The sequence below is a fragment of the Oreochromis aureus genome, linkage group 1 (genome assembly GCF_013358895.1).
Source record: "Oreochromis aureus strain Israel breed Guangdong linkage group 1, ZZ_aureus, whole genome shotgun sequence".
Lineage (NCBI taxonomy): Eukaryota > Metazoa > Chordata > Actinopteri > Cichliformes > Cichlidae > Oreochromis > Oreochromis aureus.
Genome location: NC_052942.1, coordinates 24,384,215 through 24,409,730, shown reverse-complemented (window position 1 = coordinate 24,409,730; position 25,516 = coordinate 24,384,215). Strand labels below are relative to the sequence as shown.

General features: G+C 40.1%; 1 protein-coding gene across 2 annotated transcripts in view; it reads right to left on the bottom strand.

The window, feature by feature from the left end:
• The window catches only part of si:dkey-234i14.2 (heterogeneous nuclear ribonucleoprotein C), a 38,184-nt gene extending 12,892 nt beyond the window's left edge, over positions 1-25,292 (bottom strand). Inside the window, exons 1-2 of one of the 2 annotated variants that reach the window (XM_039611143.1) lie at positions 25,065-25,292; positions 20,695-20,770 (exon numbers count right to left, since the gene is read on the bottom strand). In XM_039611143.1, the coding sequence (XP_039467077.1) occupies positions 20,695-20,770; positions 25,065-25,086 (98 nt within the window). In that variant the 5' untranslated portion in view covers positions 25,087-25,292. The remainder of the gene's footprint in view (positions 1-20,694; positions 20,771-25,064) is intronic. The other variant, XM_031759563.2, reaches the window with a different exon arrangement.
• Positions 25,293-25,516: the final 224 nt, after the last annotated feature.

Genomic DNA, 25,516 nt, shown 5'->3' with positions numbered 1-25,516 from the left:
TTTTGGACTTTCGAATTCTCTAAACTAATCAGCATAAAAAGCTCACCTTATGTTCTACACCTGTGTCTTGCATCCTGCCGTTGGTTATGCAATATAAATCTACAATACATGCAGCTGAATATGACTAACTAATTACTCCACTGTGATGACTACAGTGTGTACGGTAGATTTATCCGAGCCCTTTTGCTAGAAATAACATGCTGTTGCAGCCAAAACGTACACTGTATGAAAACCAAGGCTGTGATGCTGCTAGCCAGAAATCCAAAACAATGAGCTGAGAGAGAATAAACCAACTGTAAAAAGTTCTGTAGAGCTTAGCTGATTTATATTTCCGCATGGATTTGACACCAAGATGGGTTTCTCTTATGTACTGGGAGTTTTGTGGTCCATTACCCTTTACTGAAAGGGGTGCAAGAAAATGTGGTGCATATGAAGATGGGGTATGAAATTGTATTAATTCATTCATTTGTGTTGTTGACTTGTGCCATTTATGTATACCTTCAGATTGGTATATCAAATTTTTTCAGGAGACTTCAACATATTTTTGGAATCGACCAAAACCAAAGTCCCTGCCATCTGCCTATCTGTCGCTCGCAGGGGGGCTGTGGTTCTCTTGTTATGCAGCTCATCTCAAAGAGGAGGTGTTCTTGTGTGTAAGGAGAAACATCAGGGGACTAAAGTGAGTGCCACACAGTCAGAATTACATACAAAGCAAGACAAACATAATAACGTCTCAGCCTTAGTACTGTGTGTTTGTGTTGATCTGAAGTGCAGGCTTATTTTGGAGTGAACCATAATCACATCTCCTCCAGTATCGCTCTCACGGACTCTTCTCTGTCTCATACCAGCTGGTTTTCTGAGCTCAGGAGACAGGAAACCACAAAATAATTCATAACATGTACTCATGCCTGAGCTGTACACTTGCCAAAAATGCAAAGTGCAATTTCAGTCCAATTTAAAGATGGCCTTCTGTTAGCCTAATTGAAATGAACAAGGTCTACAAGTTGTTTTAGTTCATTTTCTTAGGTAACATGTAATTCTCTCGCATTTGAAGGTATAAAATTAAGAAAGCAATTTCAGTGAATTTGCCTTTTATCCTTGTACCAGTTAAGGACACACTGAGGACAGAGGAGGACAAAGGGAAGCAGCAACTCCACAGCTTCTTACCCGAACAGGGCTTTCTGTTCTCCAAGTGAATTCAACTAGACGAGAGAAAATAACAGCTATTCACCATAATCCCCACTGAGGGGGAACTAAGCTGCTGTTCACTTTCTGTTCGTTTCTTTTGCTGTGAGATTCTCTGGTTTACCTTTGGCTGTTTGTAAGGCTATATGGCAAAGTATTTTTTATTCGTTAAATCATGTAAATTGCAAATATTGAAGGCTTAATTCAAAATGATTTCTTTGTTTTTGTTGATTAAAGCTTTTATAGTGTTTCATTTCCACTTGGTCACTTTATTTTGATCAATAAAAATTTTCCTTTTGTTGGGTGTTAGCTCTTGTATTGAATTACTGGTATTGTATGTACAAAATTCACAGTAACAACGTTACAATGTAAACAGTACGAGTCATATAGAGTGATTAGCTGTCACCCAACCCCTAAATGTTGGATAACAAACTCTTTATTTATCTTGTAATAGTGTTTGGCCCATTAAAATCTCACCATACTGCAGTAATGATACACCTAGGTATTTTTTATGTGATTTAGCGAAGATGAATCTGTGACAGGTAAGCACAGCCCATTTAACCTGTAATTACATGCAAAGTGATCAGCCAAGCGCCTCTGCCAGGAGAGAGAGAGGCAGATGGACAGCAGGGTCACTAAAGGCTAATTAATTCTTTTTCATAATTTCTCAAGTGCCAAAGCAATCCATTAGACATGGCTGGCTATAAATCATTTTAGCCTCAACAAGCCTGCCTGGCTGCACGCACGCGCGTGTGTGAATGTGGAGATCAGGCATCTGTAATCTGTTTCTGTAAACAAAGCATCCCAGGGATTTCCGCCAACATAAATTCCCACCAAAGGCAAAACACCATCAGAACTTAACAGATTGTGTGAGTATATTTTTGTGTACATTGTTTGTGTGCACTGTGTTTAATTACTAGTTATGTAGTTCAATTAATTTAGAACCAAATCAGGCAATTTTAAAATTTTACTGACAATGAATTAAAACTTTCGTGACAGTGGTGAGTGACAGTGACACTGAAAAGAAGAACTACAACAACTTGGCCTAAAAATAAGTCAAACTTCTATTTTAAATTTAGCCTTCATGAAATGTTATGATTTTGATCACGATATCTAGGTGTCTATATGTTTAGAATGAATAAAAAATGCATATTTAAATGCTTAAGTTTAATTTTGCTTCAGACTAATGTGTTTTCCATTTTGTATTTTATTTAATACAGTTTAATGTTTCTTTCCCTCGCCTTTACCTTTTCTTTGCTCTTTCCTTAGAAAAGTAAAAAACCCTTTGTGCTTACTGGATAACTCCAACAGCTATGTAGTAAGTGTGACTCTATGGACTCAAACAATGTGAAAATGCATTAAGTACACACAGAGCAATGACTCCTAATTGGAAAGATAATGTAGTGAGTGTGATGATCTGACCAAGGTCCAAAAGCTTAGTCAGTCAGTAAACAGCGTTTTTGCATGTATACTAATTAATTAATGGATTCCCCATCAGAACCTCCTTAGTTTTCCATGACACAGATTCAGGGGATGTCCCTCATATTGACATCATGTAGTTGCTGCAGATTTGTGGATAACACTTTCATGGCGCAAAGCTCCTGTTTCACCACATGCTAAAGGTTCTCTGTTGGAGAGAGATCTGGTGACTGTGGAGGCCATTTTACTACAGTGAATGCATTCTCATGCTCAAGAAACAAGACAAAATGAGCTTTGAGACATGGTGCCACATTCTGCTGATTAGCAATTTGCAGTCATAAAGGGCTGGACATGTTCAGCAACAATACTCAGGTAGACTGTGGGATTTAAATGATGCTCAGCTGGTACTAAGGGGCTCAAACACCCCCAACACAATTACATGACCACCATTAGTGCGAGTTGTTGTTACAAGAGTGGATGAATCAAAGCTTTTAAAGTCATGAAGACTCATTAAATCAGACAACATTTTTCAAGTTTTGACGCACTGTTGTTACTAACGCCTCAGTTTCCTGTTCTTAGTGGACAGAAGTATCATCCCATGTGGTCTTCTGTGTTCTGGCCCACCTGCTAAAATAGTTAGTATTGAATTCATGGTACGTTTTTCTCCCTATAGACATCATTATCAGAGTAACTCTGGCCATTTATTCTGGACCAGTCTGATTATTCAAGATCATTAGTTTTTGAAATACTCAAACTATCCTGTCTTTTCCAAACTTCTTACTTGTAATGTATATTAGTATGTGATGGAGAAATAAGAGATCCTGATTAGAGATGCACAAACTGACCAGCCAGGGACTGGAATTGGTTGATTCCAACATTTTGACCTTAGATCAGCCAGTCAGCCTCGTGCATGTCCGACTAGAAGGAATTCCATTTTATGCATGCACAACACGCGCACAGTGGCACAGGCAAACAGTCACACTCACATGTTGTTAGCATGGAAGCCCCTCACTGTCAATGAAGACACAAAGTTCGCCAAAGCAAACCACAAGAGGAGCACCACAAAAATGTCTATAGCAACAAACCTCATCAGACACTTAAAATCTTTACCCAGCTGAATATGGACAGTGAAAGAAGTTAACAAAGTTAAGTGGCTAAATGTAATACCATCCCAAGCTCAGAACCAGCCATAAGCCAGCAGCCATGGTAAAAGCCTCAGTATGAGCAAAGGTCAATGTCCTGTTATCTGGTGAAGTTATTAAATTATACTACAAATTTATGTACATTGCTTTTGTTTTGTTATATAAATCTACTGCATCTGCTTTTGTTTGGTACAGTAAAAAATGTCAGGTAAAGGTGGGTGTACAGCAACTCAGTTTCAGCTAATTGTTTCTGCCTCTTTATTTTCACTTGTTTCAGTTAGAGATCAAGCAACTTACTGCAGTTTGAAAGAAACTGTCAAGTTTAATTGTTCATTTTGCCATGAAAACAATATTTTGTATTGAAGAAAAGACGACTTTCCTTGCATGTGTTCAGTTATAGTTAAAAAGAAAAGTTTAAATAATGATGAAAAAACTAATTTCAAGTGAGGATTTAAATGAATGACAGACAAGAAACTTTTTATGAGCCTATCTCTGATGCTTGTAGGTGTCATTTCCCCCTAATGGCTCAGCACCGACTCCCAGAGCTCCATATCATTTGTGATGGAAAGGCAAAGGTCAAACGAGGTTATTATTGTACACTGGGTACGTCAATGTGTAGCGCAGTGAAACATGACAAAAATGTAGCTCAAGAAACCTGAGGACAGACTGCTAAACTGTAGAGTGGTAAACATCCCAGACAAGCTCACATTAATGTAAATAACAATTATTAAAAATGCTTTTTTTCAGTGTAATTGCATTTTTTTGTTAGTACAGGAGTCCAGTTAACATTATAATTATAAAACATGTAGAATATGGAAAAACTAAGTCTTATTTATTTGTCTCGTTGACATTTTGCATAATAAGAATTGCTAGTTCAGTAGTCACCATGCCCCCCTACTCAGTTACAGTGAAAAATATGGAAAACAAAACACAGCTGAATAATCAAGAGGGAACACATTGCACAGCCCACACCAACTCAGGGAGACTGGAAACAGGAAGCAGTGAAGAAGAAATGAGATTACTCTGTGTAAAAACTATGACATAGGAGTTTTCATTATCCCCTGCCACAAAAAAAAGGGGGGGGGGGAGACTACAATCATGCTCATGGACTGACAATGAGAGGAGACACAAAGAGAGAAAGAGAAGAAAGACAGACCATGATATATTAAGGGTGAGCGTGATGAAGATAAGAGCAGAGAAGCTTTGATGGGGGAGGAGGGGAAGATGAAGGGAGTGCTGGCAGCTTGTTCACCCTATCAGGCACTCTCTAAGGATGGACTCTGAGCTAATCTACTCCCTCTTTCACTTTCATTTAATCACTGTCACTTGTATTCTCTCCATTCCACTCACATTTTTAATTTATTTCCCCAAGTCCTTTTTATTTTGTAAAATGCATCTAAGATACTTCAATATAATGGCTTGCTTTCAACATACAGAGCCACATCTACTTATACTGTATATATATATGAACTATAGAGCAATTTTATTTGATTTCTGATGGATTTATATAATGTGGTCAGTTTAAGCCTGTGCAGAGATGACAATCATTACCAATTATTCTGCATAAACTACAAACATCTGTCTGTTTGATAGATGCAGCATGCACAGTTAATTATGCTTCAAACTGATATCAGTGTTATGGCTTTTGCACTTGGGGAAAAAATGAATAACTGCCAAGAAAAATTGCCATTGGTGCATCTCTATAAGATAGCACTCAAGCTCTTTTTTATTACTGAGCAACATTGTTGTTACATTTGCTGAAAGTAGTTTGGCAGTGTCTTGATGAAATAGGCAAGGCAGTTACAAAACCTGTATATAGTGTCAGCATTAATTAAAGTACAACTGCATGGTTCCTCTCCTTGTTAGCCTGGGGGATATCATTAAAAAAATATTTGAAATTTTGCGTTGTCAGACCGCAGGACAGTTTTTCAATTTGCCTCATCTATTATCTTTGTACATCTTAAATGTGCTTGAGACTAGAAAAAATGCCTTGCTGCCTGATGGCCTCACACAGCCATTAAATACTAGTTTTTGTTTTGTATTCTAACATTTTACTAAGCATAAATTTCCTGAGAACCTATTTCAACATGCAGCAATCACACATCTTGCTGGTTCAATCAATGACAGTAGCTAATCAATAGCACATCACTGTGCAATCTACTTATGGACATCCCTTACTGCTTGGCCCACTGGTCTGCATTACTTGAATATACTGCCCATACTCCAGGATGGTGTTATACAGCTACAACCCAATTGTAACTAATTGAGCTCATAAATGTATATCATGCATGCATCAACGTTAAATTATGGCCTGAGTGTTTTTCATTCAGTCTTAGAAATACAGGTAAACAGGTAAAGGTTATGTGTCAGATTGCACTCATCCTTCTTGTCTTTAGTTTTAATAGCTCTGTATGGTTAGCAGTTCCTTAGGTTTGATTGGCAGCATCACCATCAAAAGGAGGTGCAAAAGAGTAGTAAATTAATAGATAGGAGCTGGGGAGTGCTGCTGCATCACTAAGGCATTGGAAAGGAACCAGGAGCAGAGGTGGAGCATAACAGGCAGTTCATATAGACGGCTGGCACACATCACTGAAGAGGAGACTCAATGAAGAGTGTCGTACAGGAGAAAGGTGCTTTCCCTATTTGGTCTTCCAGCCCAAATGTCCATCAGAAGTAATCTCTTATGTCCTCTTATAAGAGTGATCATCAGCGGTAAATTAACACTCACATCACAGAACGGAGCAATGCCACCTTTCCAGAGCACTTAAACCAGAGTGGATAGAATGAAGGGTACAGAGACAGTGAGAAAGGGTGAGTGGAGCATTTGTTAAAGACAGGAGGATGCGGACATTGGGCAGAATGAGTCAGATTCTCCCACAGCTGTCAGGGTGTGGACATTCCTGGCTGATACAATGGGCTTGTAGGATCAGCCATGGCAGGGGTAGGGCCTGGTATGGTTATTGTTTGATCGGTCATCCAGCTACAGAATATGAGCTGGAAGTTATTCTCATCCATTTTGGGACTTTTGACATATTACCAGTGAACAGCGACGGAAAGCTGACAATCAGATTCTTACATTTTGTGTTTTCCCACAAAGGAAAATGCATATATGCATACACAACTGCAGATAGGTTTTGATCGCACAGTTGAAGACTGAAATTAAAATGTCTGAAAGCTATAAAACACTAAAGAATCACATCAGTGGATACAGTAGAGGGGAACAAAAGAGAACTAGCAGGCCTGTGAATATGCCTAAAGAAAAAACAAAAAACATCATCTGCCTTTCTAATCAGATGGTTTTACAGTGCAGGTGTTTATTGTGATTAGATGCCCAAACAGCTTTTCTACTAATTGCTCATTTAGCATTCAGTAGTAGGACAGCACATGAATAAATAATACTGTACATGTTTTGTTCTTACAGACAAAACACTTCATATTCATATTCACTCTGATCAGGTGCTAGATTTGGCTGGCCTCTGTTTGACACAGAAATACAAAACAAGTTTAAGAACAAAAGATCAGAAACAAAACCTTCATGTTTTTAAATGAGGGGAAGACATGCAGCGTACCCTGTGACTGGGTGAATTCTACAGCGGCTGTAGTGTGAGCGCGTATGCACCTTATGTGGGTGTAGGTATGTATGCACTTCATAAATATGTGCATATGTAGATAAATGTGGCTTTAGTTCCATGTGTATGAGAACTAGAAACAGTCTCTCCTCAGCAGTGTCGACAGCGTGGCCTGATCCTCCTGGAGGCAGGGTGTTTGGAGAGGGATAAGTCCAATTCTTCTGCATGACTTAAGACCATCTGCACACAGCTCAACATACAACAAAATAAGAGAATGAAGCTTCTTCTTTAAAAAAACAAAAACAAAAAACAACAACAAAAAATAACTCTGAAAGGAGCTTTTGGATAACGGCTCATAAAGGAGTGTGAAGGAAATGGGGACAGGTCCTTGTTAACATGTCATCTGACTGTAAGTAATGTGTTGCATGTACCTCTTTGAAGACTTATATGTGTGGCTTCTCTCCAGGAGGGCCAACTGCTTTAGTATGGTGTTATTTATCAAAAGCTCAGGTCTCACTGGGAGCAGTAATTGGAAATTTCAGAGATCAGGATATTTAGTGCTAATTAGCAGCATTACACGAGAAGGTGACAAGTGACATGCACGGCACCCCTCCAATCCAGCCATTACCCACAGGGGTGAAAGGAACAGAAATATCAAGACACTTCCACTAACAAGGTCCCCCATCAGAACCGACTTAAAGTGCTAACTTAAAAGGTTAACCAAAGCTGCCTGGAGTAATTAATCCTTCTAGCCCTTTCAACTCTGTCAAGCCCCTGCATCGTTTCCATGTTCTGAACTATGCTGCTGTCCTGATATTACTGAAGAATTAAAAGCTAAAAGTCAGTTTGGCTCAACTGCATAAAGGGCAAAGCAGCATGGTTACACCGAGCTAAAATTAACGTCTTTGCTCTCTATCAAAAGAAAAGCAATAAAGACAAGGCGCTGTCATAAAAATGCAACAAAAATAAAACAGCTTTCAGCGTGTGTGAGCAGCTGTGTCTAGTCAGACTTTTCACATTTAGCCATGGAGAAAACGCAGTCAGCTTCCACATCACCTAGCAAGAGAGGACATGAACATTTAGAGGATATCTAGGGCAAACAATAAGCTGCCATTCAGAAAGCCCCTCACGAGAGCCGTCTGTGGTTTTAACTGTGATCGACAGGACTGACATTTGCTGAGTCAACTTCAGACTGCAGTCCACAATCCTCACTGGACAAAATTTTAACCTCAGCTAACATGAGCTGTGCTCTGTCAACAGCCTCCCTGTATCTGTCTGACTCTTGCTAACACAAAAACTGAAAGCGGCAGATGAATCAAGTGGCACATGTGTCTAAAAGGAGGGAGACAAGTGTAATACTTCAAGACATTGTGTTTGCACAGCTCAGAGACAAACTACGCAGTATGGTGCTGTGGAAACGAAGTCGTTAGCAGAATTTTAAGGAAATCTAAGGTAATGCAGCAGAACTAAATGGTCAAACAGATGCTGTCAAAAGTTTTTAACAAATGCACAACTAATGATTACTGCATGCTGTGTGGTTTATGTGGCTTTGCATTTGTGAAAAACAATTACACATAAATTTAAAAAAATAAGGAAAATAACAAATTTATGTGACATAAGATTTTCTATAGCATTTCTTTTCATGTTAGCTTCCCCTTTAATATCTATTTTTGTACTGAGTTACTGCAGAACATGTTGCAAAATAATGAACAGGACTGACTTATGGAAGGAATGGATTTGCCTTACAATTTATTTTCTGCACTGTGCAGTCATCAAGTAATTTTAATAGCATATTGTTATTATGATCCAAATTAACATACGCACAGTCAAGAATTTTTAAATAGGGTATTCCAATAAATTTTAATGTACTCAGACAGAACATGAGGTACATTTTAAAGGTGAAAATTCATATTAAGTCTGTCCAGAAACATGTGTGATAGCCCACTGGTCTCAAAAATCCCAGAAGTGCCAAAAACTGCAGTTCATAACATAACAACAAGGCTTCAAAAGTCCAAATCAATAAACCAGAAAGTGAAATGATGATAACTATGCCCATTTGTTATATACAGTCTATGATCTAGTCTTTTGAATCTTGCACCTGGAGCTTATGAGTCTGAGATGAACAAAAACACATATAGAAATTTGTTTGTACTGTAGTACTTAATGCATACATACATGGCACACAGTGTAGTACTTTTGAGTTTTAGTGTTTCATCTGTCTACAGATAACCGTGTCACCCATGTGATGTTAGGTGTGTGTTATGAATAAAGGAATGTATTTAGTTGACCAATGACCCTTTGATGAAAACATCGATGTGGGTGCAGGTGAGGTTGCAAGAATAAATGGAGTGTAAAGTTGCAAGGAGGAAACTTTGAAGTGTGTGCATGTGCATGAATCTGTTCCTCATGGGGCCCCAAGGTCAAAAAAAGGTTTTGTCTGTTTTTGATTATCATGAAAAAAAAAAAAGGATGTTATTTGCACATTTTGGCAAAGGACAGGAAACAACAAGATGTCCACTTAAAGATGTGTGCAAGCTGGCTTTTTACAGACTGAAAATAAATAATTTTGTGCAAAATCCTGCAACAAACTGACAAACAGTTTCGTATGCATTACATACATTTCCATTGTTGTTCATCTGCAACCATGAGGGTCAGTGGGGTTACTAAAATACCGTAGTGGTCTTTGTACAAACTCACACTTGTTTATATACTCACACATACTCACTATTCACCTCCTCTGTTCACCCCGCTAACCCCCATTACCTCTCTGTGCTGACAGTGAGCTTTTCAGGTTCAGGCCACTCCTGCCTCCCAAACGCTGACATGCTCAAACACACCCCTCCCATCATCACCCTTTCCACTGTACTCCCTGAGCCACTCATTGTTTGTACTGCTCACCTTTCCCTATCTGTGTGCCATTCTGCAGCTCTCATCAGAATAAACTTTGAGTACGTTTTCTGTGTCTTCTGGTCCCTGGTAGTGCGCGTCAGCTACAGTCCTGCGATCCAAGAAGTAATTGGAAGTGAGACACAGCAATACAAAGACTGTGGAAACGTACACTGATCAGCCACAATATTAAAACTACTGACACTGATCTTCTCATTACAACGTAATATTCTGCTTGGTAATCTTGGGTTCTGTTGTTTATGTCGATGTACCACCTAACTAGCAATCCTTATAGATAAAGGATCCCCACCCAGTCGGTACACCACACTCTAACATCAGCAGCCTCCCACACCCTGCCCCACCACAAAAAACTGCTCAGGAATGGGTCAATACTACCAAGAGCCCAAGCACTGACCCAGCCAGTAACCTCCTGAAATTAAGGAATATCTGCAGGATGTGCAGAACACTGTATGAGGGTTAATGAGCGGGACCTACAAAATATTAGGCAAATGGTTTTAATATTGATGTTGACATGTGGATATTGGTCACCGGACATGCACAGTTGAGTTTAAAAACATTACCAATTCTGTGCTCTTAAGAAGCTGGACATGCTCCTGGACTGGATTTTCTAAGTGTTCCCAGTGATATTGACGAAAGTCACCTTTGAACAATTGTTTATATCGTTTTACTTTTTTACCAAGCCTGGAGAGGCAGCTTGCTCCCCTAAGCTGACTGACCGTCTAAATGCAATCCAGTATTGATCGTCCTTCCTCGGGCCATTCACACAGCCTTGCTGAGGACACATTAAATGTGTTATAAGTCATTAAGAGCTCCAGGTCTCAAATCTCACATGTCTAGGTTAAAATATATTGACACAGTGTGCGCTGACAAACTTTGTATTTTGTGAGGCAGCCTGTAGGCGTGTGTGCTGACACCTGGATTGCACGGGTGCGTGAGCTTGTGTGAGTGTGATGGTATATAAGCCCGTGTGAATGCACAGTATACCCTTTCTGTACTGTGCTGAACATTGGGGAGCATGTGTCAGTGTATGGGTGTGTTGGGTACATGCAGAGACATTGAATCTGTGCGTGATTGTGCTTGTGGTTTGCGTGTGTATAGGGAGCCGATTCGTCCTCTCGCTGCCCCGGGGGCTCAGAGCCCATTTCCTGTTGTGCAGTGTGATAAGTTTCCCTGTCAGATCCTCCCAGCACCACTATATTTCTGATAAGCTCCACTGCTAGTTTTCCCGACCTCTGGCACAGAGATCAATTTGAGATTGATTCAGAATGCCCTGCTGGGCCGAACTGGAAGATCAATTTGAGATGGATTGTTCATGCCAGGGGGCCAATGACACGCAGTGCAGTACTCACTCGCTTTCTCTCCTTTGCTTTCTTCACCCCTCGCTCTCCCTGAATGCTGTTATTTCTTCCTCTCTCTGCATTTTTCTCTCTTACGTACCCGTCTCCCAATTGTTTCACACTTGTCTTGTTACGGTATTACACCCTGCCTGTCTTTCAAGTTTCTGCATCAATCTTTATTCATGCCTCCTTTTTTCCATCTGCTTGCCTTACATTCTCCTCCCAGTGTGGAGAACGCTGTGGGGATAGAGATGACTTCATTAGCAAAGGGGCCAGCCCCGGTAGAGTGATAAGCCTGTAGGACAGGAAAGATAACTCATCTGGCCTGGTAATGCTCACAGCCACACAGTATATGGATATAAACCAACACAAACACACACACACAGAAAGAGATAGATTTTTTTTTTCTTCCTGGGGAATATGGCCCTTCCTGCCATTATGCCCTGAGCCACTGGTGTCACCATTGCTGGCTCATGACCTTATTTCCAAAGAACATTGTGTCTGCAGCCAGCCTGTCGCTCCGTTGCTCCTTCCTTCGTACCGCTCTCTCCATCCACCTATCTTCTATCATCTCTGTTGTTCTCTACTGTCTCAAAGGCTTTGTCAGTGGCCCTGAAACCAGCAGATGCACTTTCCTTCTGTCTCCATAGAAAGCGACCTTTTCCCCAACAGTACATCCACCTCTGACTGCACTGACCTTTACCCACAGTCCAACCCTAGTCATCTCTCAGGAATGCACTGAAAACGGCACACCACACAGGTGCATTCATGCGGAGAGGAAGCTGACAAAGGACAGAGAGAAAAGCTGGACACAAAAATGAAAATGGCAGTTGTGTTGTAAAATTGATGTTCATGTGGAAAGGGGAGGGAACAGTAGGCTTTGATGAATAGTTAGTGGGCTGTTTTTGGCCGAGGCACAGGTGAAGGCTGCCACCACGGTCTCCTCCCTTGTCACTTTGTCGTACACACTAAAAGAAACGTAGTTGTGATGAGAATAAAAAGCTTCACAGAGACGTTCACACTACTTTTACTTGTCCTGGTTAGTCGCTGCTGGACACATGTCAGATGTTATGAAAAAATGCAATAAGTGCTTTGTTCAAAATCTACTAACGTCTAAAGTGTCTAATCTGGGTTCATTTCTGTCAGTATTTTGTGTAGTGCTTTCAATATAACAGATTTCCACTTTTTCACATGAGCGTAAATGAGTTGCACACAAGTCTTCAACACTTTAAATAATGCAGTGTTCAGGATTTGACACAGTTAATACTCAAATCTTCTCGATTTGGGAATGAGCCACGATATTAAACACGGAGACACACTCAGCGAGCCTCGCACTCGACTGGCCTCATCGTCTGGCAGAACAACAGCGATGCTGCTCCCAAAGAAAACACGGATACATTAGTCACACAGACAAAGAACTTCCTCCACACTTGATTTAACTTAATTTTTCCAAGGTGCAGACATAAGCAGAATACTTGTCCTATTTGTAAGGATAAATTAAATAGCGAGAAATCCATCACTGTAAACTGGAGTACACAGCAAAGTACTTTTTAAACAAATGGACAAACCAAACCAAAGCAATAGGTGAGCTATTTTCTTTGTTAGATACTTTTTGAATGCAGATGAAAAACATCAGATATCATATCCCTTGCTCAGTTACTTTTTGCAAAGTTAGCAAGGACAGGGCAACTACTTTGAGTTTATGAAAGGAAATAAATGTTATTTTACCCCTACCATACATAGGTCACACAATCTCAGATATGAGCTCACACTAGTCTTGGGCATAGATCAGGAACAACCTGAAATATGATATCATGTCAATTCTAAACCCAAAGCCCACGCTGGGAAGAACACAGGAGGCGGTGTAATCAGGTTTTGCATCTATTTTACATTTTTATTCCCGTTTATATGTTACAAGTGACAGAAGTCTGTTTTTTACATTTCTAATAAATGTGAGGCCTTTTTTAAATTTCTGATTCTGTGCAAACTGCACTCCTCTCTCTATGAATAATGTTTACAAATGTCATTTTTAAAAATGATTACAATGTGTTGTGCACACATTTGGCTCTGGGTAGGGATCAGAACAGCTGGTAGTCAGCTGCGTTGTGACAATTGAGAGACACAGAACTGTATCCAGCAGAAAGAGGTCATTCTTAAAATCGGTGAACATTGACAGTGCCTCAGTTTGCCCTTTGCTTTTGCACTGCTGGTGGATTTACAGATGTCAGCCAACCGAGCCTAAGGCAAGACCCTCATATACAAACTGTCAAAACAAGTGCTGCATGGAAACAAATGAGAAGGAGGAGAATTTTTTTTAAGATTCAAATGTAGGTTTATGGATTATTCCCAACACTGCTGTCTTGAATGGCACCTTAAGCTTTATGCCGTCTGTCTTTTTAAAGAGTTTTTACTGGTCTTTCATGCTGTAAAACTAATAGTGTACACCATGCACAGTCAAGACAAGTATGTTTAATTGAAAGCTGTAATAGGACGTGTGTAGTGTGTTAACTGTGATGTGTATATATCTTCCCGAATGTTTGGAATTTAATATTCATCTTTGTCTGTTTTCTTTAAAATAACTTGGTTTAAACCTGTCTGCTCGTTCTTCTTTCCCCATCATCGGAGGTGACAAAAGTACAGACATTCAGTACTTAAGTAGAAGTACAGATACTTCTGTTAAAAAATACTTAATTAGAAGTACTTATATTAACTTCAAATTGAGTACAACTTATTTAAAAGGCTCTGAAGTGGGTGGAGGAACCTTAAGATCGACTGCAGTGGTTCCACGTAGGGAAAAGACTCACATCCCAGAATAACTTCTATTGTAAGATCCATTAGATTTTAGATGTCCAGGCTGTGATCAGCTGAGCTGAGGTTTACTGCTCTTTGTGGATCTACACAACTGAATTCAACAAGATGTCAGCAGATGTTTCATGATTGGTCTTGGCTGATTTCCATCCTCTACACTGACAGTGCACTGTTTACACTGTCTTTATACTTCATTCAGTGAATGAATCTAAGCATCATCAGCTTAAATTCAAATTCATCTCTGCCACACTCAATCTAGCCTAACTCTGACCATGAACACCACAGCCGCTGTGCACCAGTCACACACTGTTCTTTGCTTTCAATCCATCACAGTACAGCAAACTAACCTGTTTATCCTGCACTAAACTGCACAGTACCTTTAAATACCACACAGTTAGTATACCTTAGTTTTTTTTCCAGGATGTTTCACAACATGAAAAAACATGACTTCAGATCCAAAATCCGGTTTAACAAATGAGGAGTTATATCAGATACAACTTATATCTCTTTTTAAGTGATAACCTTAGTGATTGATCTACCATTAGAATTGCTTTTCATGTGTTACTGTTGAAGCTCACATTGGTTTGATGTTTTAACGGGTGCAGAGACTTGAAATAATAAATCTCCTCAAATGTCTTAAACCAAACGTAACAAGTCTGTTTTGAAAATGTAAGTAGTACGAAATATAGATATTTGGGTTAAAATGTAGGGTGTAACAGTAAAAAGAAAAATAAGCAATCAAGTAAAGATACCTGAAAATTCTGTACAGTCACAAAGTATTTGTACTTGGTTACTCGGCTCTCCCAGTGTATGACAACACATTCCCATTCACAGTTGGATAGTACACTCAAGAGCCACTTTTGATATATCTGTTCAACTGCTCCTTAACTCAAAAATCTAATCAGCCAATTACATGGCAGCAACTCAATGCATTTAGGCATGTAAACATGGTCAAGACAGCGTGCTGAAGTTCAAATTGAGCATCATAATGGGGATGAAAGGTGATTCAGGTGACTTTGAAAATGGCAGTTGTTGATGCAAAAAAGGGCTGGTCTGAGCATTTCAGAAATTGCTGATCTACCGGGACTTTCCTACACAGCCGTCTCTAAAGAGAACATATATTATTTGATGACACACTTTGGGCCCTTTATTTTGTAGACAGAATAAGAAAGGCCGAGATGGTTTTTACATGTGCAAAAGAGAAACAGTGAAAGGATTTTGAATATGGAGCTGCCAGGCAACAGGAAAAAAAAAGGGTCCACAGAGAAGATTCATGGATGTAGTAAAGAAGGACATCCAGAGGGTTGGTGTGACAGAAGAGGATGCTAGGGTTAAAGTGAGATGGAGGCAGATGATCTACTTTCGTGACCACTAAAGCCCGGATTATACTCTGTTGCGTACACGGACAGGGACCCAAAATTAAGTCACAGGTACCTAGCGGTCCCTAGTGGACTTGTGGACGTGGAAAGCATAAAACCTGTTTAAAGGGACCAGGCAAAGGAAGAAGAAGAAAACTTTGGGCTCCTTAGTACCAAATAAATATTGTTTAAATGTACCGTCTTCGAATGGCTGCTTCCAGCACGATAGCACACCATGTCACAAAGCTCAGGTCATCTCAAACTGGTTTCTTGAACATCACAATGAGTTCACTGTACTCATAGCCTACAGTCACCTTAATCCAACAGAGCACCTCTGGGATGCCGTGTACTGGGAGATTTACATCACTGATGTCCATTGATGTCGACATATCTGCAGCAACTGTGTGACGCTATCATGTCAATATGAAACAAAAACTTGAATTTATGTACTGCTAAATTAGGGATCTCTGAAGGCCAAACTGTACCTAATGAGGTGACTGGTGATTGTATAGTGTTACCATAACCAATTAAAAAAAAGACCAACATTAAATTAAGTCAGAAATATGACTTAAAATATTTCCTGTCACTCTCTCATCCATCGCTGTGCTGTCAAATTAGCCTTTAAGTTCTGGTTCACTTTGTATAACGTAGGACTTCATCATCTACTGCTTCTGGCCACTTCAGAGCTCATATTTGCCCCTTCTGCCCCCTTCAGCGTCTTTGAGCTGATCTAACAGATGGGTCTGCCGCACTGTTTCCATCCTAACATCGACTCCTCTATGAGTAGCCCCTCTCAAAATTAAAACAGATGAAAGAATATTTAAAGAATGAAGTGCAAAGAGAAATCAGATGAAAATACCAGCGACCAGATGCTCAGCACATTGCCACTCGGTTTCAAGGCTACCCTCCTACCCCCTTCCTCTGTGCCTCTCTCCTTCCCCTTACCACCGAGAAGCCAAATGGAGCAGATAGTAAAATGAATACTGTAGTAACCTTAAGATAGACTCGACATATTTCAGGGAGAAAAAACAATTATAACTACAGCCCCAAATGTCTTATCACACATAACAAGGGGAGAAGAAAATATTAGTTAACATAACTATGCCTGTGTGTTATTGTTCCATCTTAATTATGACAGAAAATGCTTTGAGAGACAAAGAACAAAAAAGACTAAACAGCAAGCCTCCCTCCATCACCCAACCCAGTCTTCTAACCCAAGCCATGGGTTAACTATACATTGACCACACACACACATTCAAACACACACACGCTCCTCTGAGACCCCTCGTATGGCACCTGAGCCTTCCTATATGGGCCACACAGTACAGTGCAGTGAGCTTTTGTAGTAATGCACTGGAGCACACAAGGGCCACGGCTGCAGCATCAACAGCATCTGGGTTGTGGAACATTTGCTACTCGCTACACCCCATCACTGCTTCCACAGCTGTGGCTCACCAATAGACAGGACCTGTGACAGTCAGAAAGCATGAACGATAAATGATGACAACACCCATATGTTGCCAGGGTCGCTCTAGAGGAAATAGCCTGGGGGTAGATATAGTGCATGAGAGAATGGCAGCGGGAAGAGACAGAAGAAAAAAAACAGCGCTTGATATCATGAGGCAAGAAATGACTTGCAGTGCATTAAGACATAAAATGAAAAGCTTTATTGGGTTTTACTATCAATAGTGTTTAAAATTTTTATTTTGAGCTTCATAATCCAGCTTTCAAGCCATAATAACAGTTTAGAAGGAGTGGTAGACTACATGGTTTTGGATGAGTAGATTACACTGCTTTAGCATCTTAGACACGACTTAGAAAGTTTGTTTGCAAAGTAATCTAGGCCACAGGCGAGCGTTTGTTGGCCAGCGCTGTGAGAATAGTAGGAGGGAGTAGTCGGGGCACGCTGCTGCTAGCAGCACAAAGCAAGATTACTGGAGCCTGGACAGAGAGATTTTTTGGTAGCTGCCTCACAACATTTTCATGTGTAACTGTATTGCTCACATTTTCCTTAGAAATCAAAATATGTATGGTATGCAGAGGAACTATAAACATTGCCTTCGAGTAAAGCCAAAAGAAAGCATTTTATTCCTTTTTATTTTGCAATTTACTGTCATGCATATTTGATTTTGATCAGTCTTGATAACTGGTTGATGGATTACCTTTTAAAATTGAGGAAAATGTCTATATACACAAATCCTCATTGCATACACTTTGTTGAGTCTTCCTCTAGTGCCACTACAAGTTTGTGTTTTGTCAGTTTTATTAAAATGTGTTCCTTTCAGGATGAACTGTAATAATGTAATCCTCTGACTTTACAGTGTGTCTCAACTCAGGTACTTCTGTTAGCACGCTGCACTCATGCAGTGCATTTTGTGAACATCAGCAATTTGATGTGTCCTCGACCATAATGCTAAATTCATTTCCAGGAAGGAGAACAGTTGTGTTTAATAAAACCAAGATGACACAACACGTGTGATGTTTGGTTCGAGTTGCAGGGCAACGTCCTTACAATCTGGTCACTCAGAGGCTGAGGATGTTGGACATTTAACCATCAAGAAACCAGTTGCTCACCAAAACTACTTGTAACTAGTTGCCAAATACAAATAGAAAAATAAATAAATAAATGCAGTAACTGGCAGCCACTTATTTTTCCTACTCGCAAGGACACTGCTGTCCTATTTTTGCTTTAGTGTGACTGAGCCACTACTGGCAATGAATCTTCTTCCCACTGGGTGAAAATTGTTTGGTGGTTTGTGCTATGTGGTTAGAAAAATGACCACATGACCACTAAGGGTGAGAAAAATACAGTTTTTCACCCTCATGTTTTGTGACAGTTAGTACACCATCATGCATTCATGTACCCTTAAATGTGAACAGACTCAAAATAGCAAGTTTGAGTTTCAGACGTTACTGATTTTCAAATATGCAGGGCAATGCACAACAAAATATAGTTTATCTGACTGATTCTACTGTCAAAATGATTATTTTCCCTCATTTTCACCAGGTGGTGCTACAGCAAGATGGTGTTGGTCGAAAAAGCGTCAGATCTGTGTAAAGACATGCAAAGCCAATGACTACTACAGAAAACCTACAGAACACCTTAAAAAACTATGCACGATCATTTGAGAGTCAAAGCTAAATGGGGCCTGGACATCTTCGAAGAAAAGCTGAATAGTTTCTGGTAAATATTGAAGAGTATTTTAGTTGAAACGTCCATTCCTGGTGTAAGTATGTGAAGTACGGGATCTGAGGCACACAGTTCGAGTGATGATCAAAAATCTGCAAAAATAAATACGTCCACAAGTCTGCGCTGTAAGTGATAAATGTCAGTATAGTAAACTAAAGTGGTTAACAAAACAGTACCTGCTTATCATTAGAACAGCATTGTCCATAAATACGCTGACGTGAAGATTAACATCAGGCTTAAAGCACCACTGCACACGCGTCACAGAGCGACCCGCATGACTGTAATCATGTTTTTGTCATGTGTTAACAGGCTGGATGTGTCCCGTGCTTAGTTTAGCCTGCTGGATGTGTCTATAAGCCTCAAACAGCCACAGAAATCCAACGTCCTCTGCTTTAAGTCCATGTCATCTCTGCGAAATATCACGGAGGCTATATGAGGCTACATTGGGGTTGATACCTCAGGTGTTTTCCACTTGGTGTTAGTCATCGTGAGTATGTGTGTTGTATGACTAACCTCATTAATGCATGCAGTGCTGCTGAATAACTGCATGGTGGAACGGGTGAATAATGTTTGGGGGTTCAAGGTTTAGGCAGGGCTGGTTAGAGGGACTGGAGCAGGGAGCACAGGCAGAGAGCTGGATTAACTGTTTTCAAGGACATGCTGTCTACATAATACATAATGACCCATATTGCACTATTTTTACATCTATACACCACTCTAATATACGATGAAACCAACAGGAGGACATGAATACAGCTGCCTTGAATTGAAAATCATCAGTGTGTATTGTGGAGCTGGAAACACATGTGTGGAAGCCCTGTTGCACTGAAGATAGAATATTAATGAGATTTTCTGATTGAGACCGGGACAAACAAGTTGGCCTCAATATCATTACAGGTGTTAATATTCATTTTCTATTCTTGTTTGCATTTGTAACCTACTTTGAAGTATTTTTTTTATCCTAGAGTGAACGTCGAGCAACATATTTTAAAAATTAATGTTTTTCTTATCCTAGCTTCTTAAATGTTAAAAAAACACTTTTGTAATGTTTCAGAAACTATCATTTAATTTGGGAAATTTTTCTAAATTTCTTGCACTTTTCTATTTTGTTCCCCTTTCTTTTTAATTAATTCTGAAGGACATACACGGACTTACAGATTACATACAATGAGCCATTAGCCAGTGAGTGCTACAAAATGAGGATCGACTCAAACTTAACAAAAAGACGGTACTCTCTGTGGTTTGTGCTAATAAAAGGAGCTTTGGCCTACAGAGCCGCAGCCAGAGTAAAATCTGCAGTTCAAAGAGAGAGCTTGAGTTGAGTAATGAAGGCATGAACGAATTCAAACAAGCCCACACACTGTCATCTCTTCCACTACCCCTCCGACTCCCTTCCCCAGCCATCTGAGCACAGAGTTTACGTTAGTGTAGCTGCACACCGCAGTATTGAACTGTCAGCAATAAACAGTAATCAGCTCCAATCATATGTGTGCACTACATCAACAGATGGATTCAAACATTGACTGATGGAGACAGCACCTCTGGCCAAAATCAATAGCAGCTTACATAAACTGGTATGAAGCTAATAACGAATAATGCTGCATTGATTGGAAAGCTGAGGTGCGACCATTGAGTTACAGATAAAGGGCTGCAGCAAATAATAGAGCGCATGATTATCTCTGAGTGTGTGGGGGATAGGAGAGTGTTCCCGTGTGTGTGTGTGTGTGTGTGTGTGTGTGTGCTTTGTGGGTGTGGGGAGGTGGGCGGTGTCATACTCACCCATAAGTGGTGTTGCTGGCCCTCTTACTGGCTGCCCTAGAGCGGCTTGACTTCAACTCTCCACTCATGCTCATGTCTGCATGAAAGAGCAACCAATTAACTTTGTACTGATACAGTAAAGAGCAACATACTGCAACACAACAAAGAGAGAGTACCAAACACACACACACACACACACACAGAGGAACCTCCAGATGAGTAACTGACATACACATTTTATGGTCATGTTTATCCTACACTTGGGTCTTCTTTATTCTAGCAACATTTACATAATCTACAGCAGCTTGACATGATGCTGACTAAAGGGCCAGCTAAGACTGACAGAAGCCAGTAGCTGTTTTCATGTCCAGCCACTTTGAGCTAGACTGTTAACTCCATTTTTATTTCCTGTCTGCAAGGACACATTGGAAACTTGGCACAGCCTCTAAAAAGCTCAACTCAGCTCTGATCTCACTCTTCTCTCCTGCAAACACTTTTATATACATGTTTGTACTAGCCATTTAACCATAAACCATCTTGATTACAGGACACGCCAGCAGCTCACTGCTCTCACTGTGCTTGCTTGCTTGTCGATTTACCAAAGGTGAGTAAAAGACAAAAAAAAAGAAAAACAGGCAGGAGGTAAGCAGCAAAAAGAAGGGGAGAGGAGAGAAGTCCGGTCTGACATGGACAGATGGGTGGTGAATGGAGTGTGACTGGGCCAGCTGCACATCCACTCGCACAGCATGATTGTCAAACGGCTGGAAGCGACAATTAATTAAGTATGGGTTTGAACGTGTGAAAAGAAATTTAGACATGCGTATGCGCCTTTACCTCCCAAAGTAGACATAGTATTTTCACGAAAAAGTGACTACATCTCCTTACACTACAAGGACAAAAGGCCTACACATTATCTTTTAAATATAATGGCTCGGCATTGTGTGGCAGGAAAACAAAACTGAGTTTTATAATGAGTTTGCTGAGCAACAGGATGACTGTATGATTGACTGCGTGATGAAGCCATTACACAGGAAGAGAGGGGAGGATGCTGCTGAGCACAGTTGTGTCGCTCAACAGGAGCAAAACCTCAGGAGGTAATCAGAGTGCTATCAGAGTAAACAAAATCCTATATACACCACGGTTAGCTCCTCCTTTGCAGGCTTCACATCTATGCCCACGCATGTATGCACGTACATATATGCGTATTATACTTTGTTTTGTTTTGTTTTGGGGGTTTTCTGTTCAGAGGTATAGTTTCAAAAAACAAGGCAAACTGCGTTTTCCTTCTTTTACTGCAAACCGTCTTGCAAAGTTTACGACTGTTTTGAATTAAAATGACTTCACTTAAAATGACGACTTGTTTTTGGTGAGCCACACACAGATTCTGCCCTATAGTTGGCTACAGAAACATAGAGGCCTATGAAAAAGAAGTGAACTCACAGTGTTATAAAATACTCCACCCTGCTCTAACCACGGTGAACGCAAAGGAAACAGTGATTGATGGTTATTGTTGTGATGCAATATGCATTTTTTTCCCCTTGCAAATACCAAACAGTCTCACTTTGAGCAACCATATTGCACATTTATTAGAGCTATAAAAACAATAATAACTCGTTTGAAACACACTACTATCTTAGGCCTTTGGACACGTTGCAGATTACCACCACAATGTTTCACTATTATCATTTATTATCCATTTATACCGTCCATTTTATTGGAGGGCAATCACAAGTACCCCAATATTTTAGTTTTATTTCTATTTTTGCTTCTAGTTTAGATGACAGATTTAAGAAAATATTTGGTTTAAATATAAACACATAATTAAAACATTACTACATCACTGTGTGGTTAGAAACCGTACAGACAGCAATTCTTCTACATGTGCAAAATTGGATTATTTCCAACGAATACTAATATTTCAGCCATAACAAGATTGTATAGTGATTCAGGACTCATTTACAAATCCATGACCAGCCTGAGAGATTCCAGGTGCAAACTGGCAGGGAGATATAGAACTCAAACGGCAGTATAATCTGATAGACAGTTATTTCGTAAAACTGGCTCAAAGAGCATCAGAGGACACAGCAAGGTCACATGCGATCAGCTGTAATGGGTTATAAAGCCTCAGTCTCCGCTACAGTCCATCACTATGCTTTGTATCAGCGGATGTCAGGCTGACTGCCAGAGTGCCGCTTCATACCCAGCCAAAGTTAGAGCCAGCTTAATCACACTACCTGGAAACAAAATTACACAGACACAATGTGGAAAAGCTTTTCTTATTCTGAGTTTTCAAAGCTAGAAGGAGCCCAGATTTCCCCTGAAGATCCCAGTCAATCTGCACCCACCCTGCTCTGATGAAACCTTGGACCTGGATCAAAGTCAGGAAATATGAATCTGTGTATTCACCTCCTTGGAAAACACTGAAAGTTGCAGACTTTAAGAGTCTGCAACAGATGCATTAAGGGGAAGCTGTGCACAGCACTTACTTTATTTTCACAGATTCTTTTTTAGCAAACAGTCTGAACACACGCACACACACACACACGCACACACACACACTTGAAGTCACGGATGTGTGGGAGATTGGATAATGTGATCAGATAAAAACAGCTAAATCTGCCATCTTCTATCATCATTTTTATTTTCATCCCAATTCTTCAATTTATCACGCGTTGGGCTGAACCGCATCCCTAAATGTTTGATGTATTTTTCAGCGTAATTTGATTCAACATCTTAATCGAGTAACTAACTTCAGAGCAGAACACAAACGCTTGAGCTGCTGACTGACACTGAAATTTTCAGAGGCATTTAATTCAAATGGAATATTTGGTAATGCTGCTCGCACACTCACTTTGCTTTTCTGAAACGCTGCATCCTAAAAGTCAAAGAAAAGAGAGCAAGTATGGCTGAACGCTTTTGCAACAATCATTTAAACCAGGACTGCAAAGCTGATTTCAATTTAACAGATTGGTTAAATTACAAAAGAACCTTGATAAAAGATTAAACTGCAGTAAGATATTTTCTGCTCTTGTATTGTTCTTTGTCTGTCCTTAGTGCCTTTTCTTTTGATCACTGGTTATTGGCATTATTTAAGCATACAACTTTTTTACTACTACTTATTCTGGACCAGAACAAATTTGTCAAGGTACAGTATATACAGTGCTATCAAGCAGTACAACCAGAAGAGCAGAAATTAACATTTTATTAACCTAAATATGATTTAGACTTACAGTTGACGAGATCATTGTGACTGCAGGATCATATAAATCATCCTCACTTGTCATATAGCTTATTAATTAATTCACATCCTGGTACCCTGTATATTAAAGTGTTGACGATGTCTAGGTATAAGTGCAGCGTGTGCAGCTCTTGTCGATATACCAAGTCTCTGCACATTCCTGCAACCATGAACACTTTCCACTCACAGATAAAGACATGAAACTGTGTAACATATATTATTACTTACAGATCTAAGGAACAAATAAAAAACAGGAAATATACTGTTTGTTGGCATGGATACATGGTAAGTTGAGAGAGATGCTAGTGTGCTAAAAACCACGTCTCAACAATGAAGCAGAACGCAGCTAAAAGAAAGCTCTCGCATTATAGTGAGGGAGACGACAACAGTGACTTGACTTTATTTATGCACTGTGGAAATATTCAACAGTTTAAGATGAGTTTTACTTTCACTGTGAAGCCTTTTAGCCTATATTGAACTTGTCTGAAGCCTCTGCTTCCCCACCAGACAAGTAGCTTTGAGAACAGACTGAGGTTTCCAAACTAGTGTGGAAGTTGTGAGAAGATGTTGGCACTGTGCCTGCATGGTTATGTAGTCTTATTAGGAACTGTTCATGGATGCACTGTTCACTTTGCAGATGAAGAAGAAAACTATAAAGAAATCTCAATCCATATGGAGAGATGGGTATTACAACATAATTAAGCTTTAAGTCATTTTACTAGCAAAAGCCTTCGTATCCAGACTAGACCAGGTGCTGACCTTGCCAATATGAGAGACACATTTGGCTTTTGCTTAAAGGTAAATTTGCCTGAAACACCTCTTAATGCATCACAGTGTTTAACATCCTCAAGTCCAGTGTCTCCTATATTACCACAGCACTTTCTGATTGGACTAATGTTTAGGGACAGGGAAAAGCAAGAAAAACAGCTCTGAGGTACAAATGAAGAGAAACCTGAGCTTCAGGTTGAAGTGCACAGATGAGCACACACAAGCTGAAAAGCTTCCAGGATGAAGGGGAAAAATGGCAGTGGAGAGAAAAGGAATAAGAGGAAGAGTGGCAAATACTGTCTTTCAGAAACACCGTGGTGCATGCAAACATCCACTAAAACAGGCATCATCACACATACACAGAGAAACACTTCGGTATACTCACATCTTGGACTGAACAGGGTCATATCAGGGATGAAGAACAACCAGGAGACTGTTGAGTGGAAGGACTAGCCGAGGATTTCTTTCCTTCTGTTTTATAACTCTCTCGTCTTATGTCCTCACTCTCAGACTATGTGCGCGGTGTTGTTTGTGTGTACGCGCGCCGGTAAGCGTGTGCTCAAAATACTGTTTGGCTGACTGCTGTGATACTACTGAGTCAGTGACAAACCAGCTAGAGAAACACCAATGGGATGTACCAAATTTGTTATTGTGGCAGGGGTGTACGGGAGCACTGGAATGTTCCATTAGCTGGAAAACTGGAAGGAGGGTAGGATGAGTGCGCAGCTGCTTCTCCCCACAGCAACAGGAGCTTTGGCAGGAGCTTCGGGCTTACAAATTCAAACCAGGCGAAAAGGAAGCTGCTATAGTGCATGTAGTGCATTTGTGTGTGTGTGT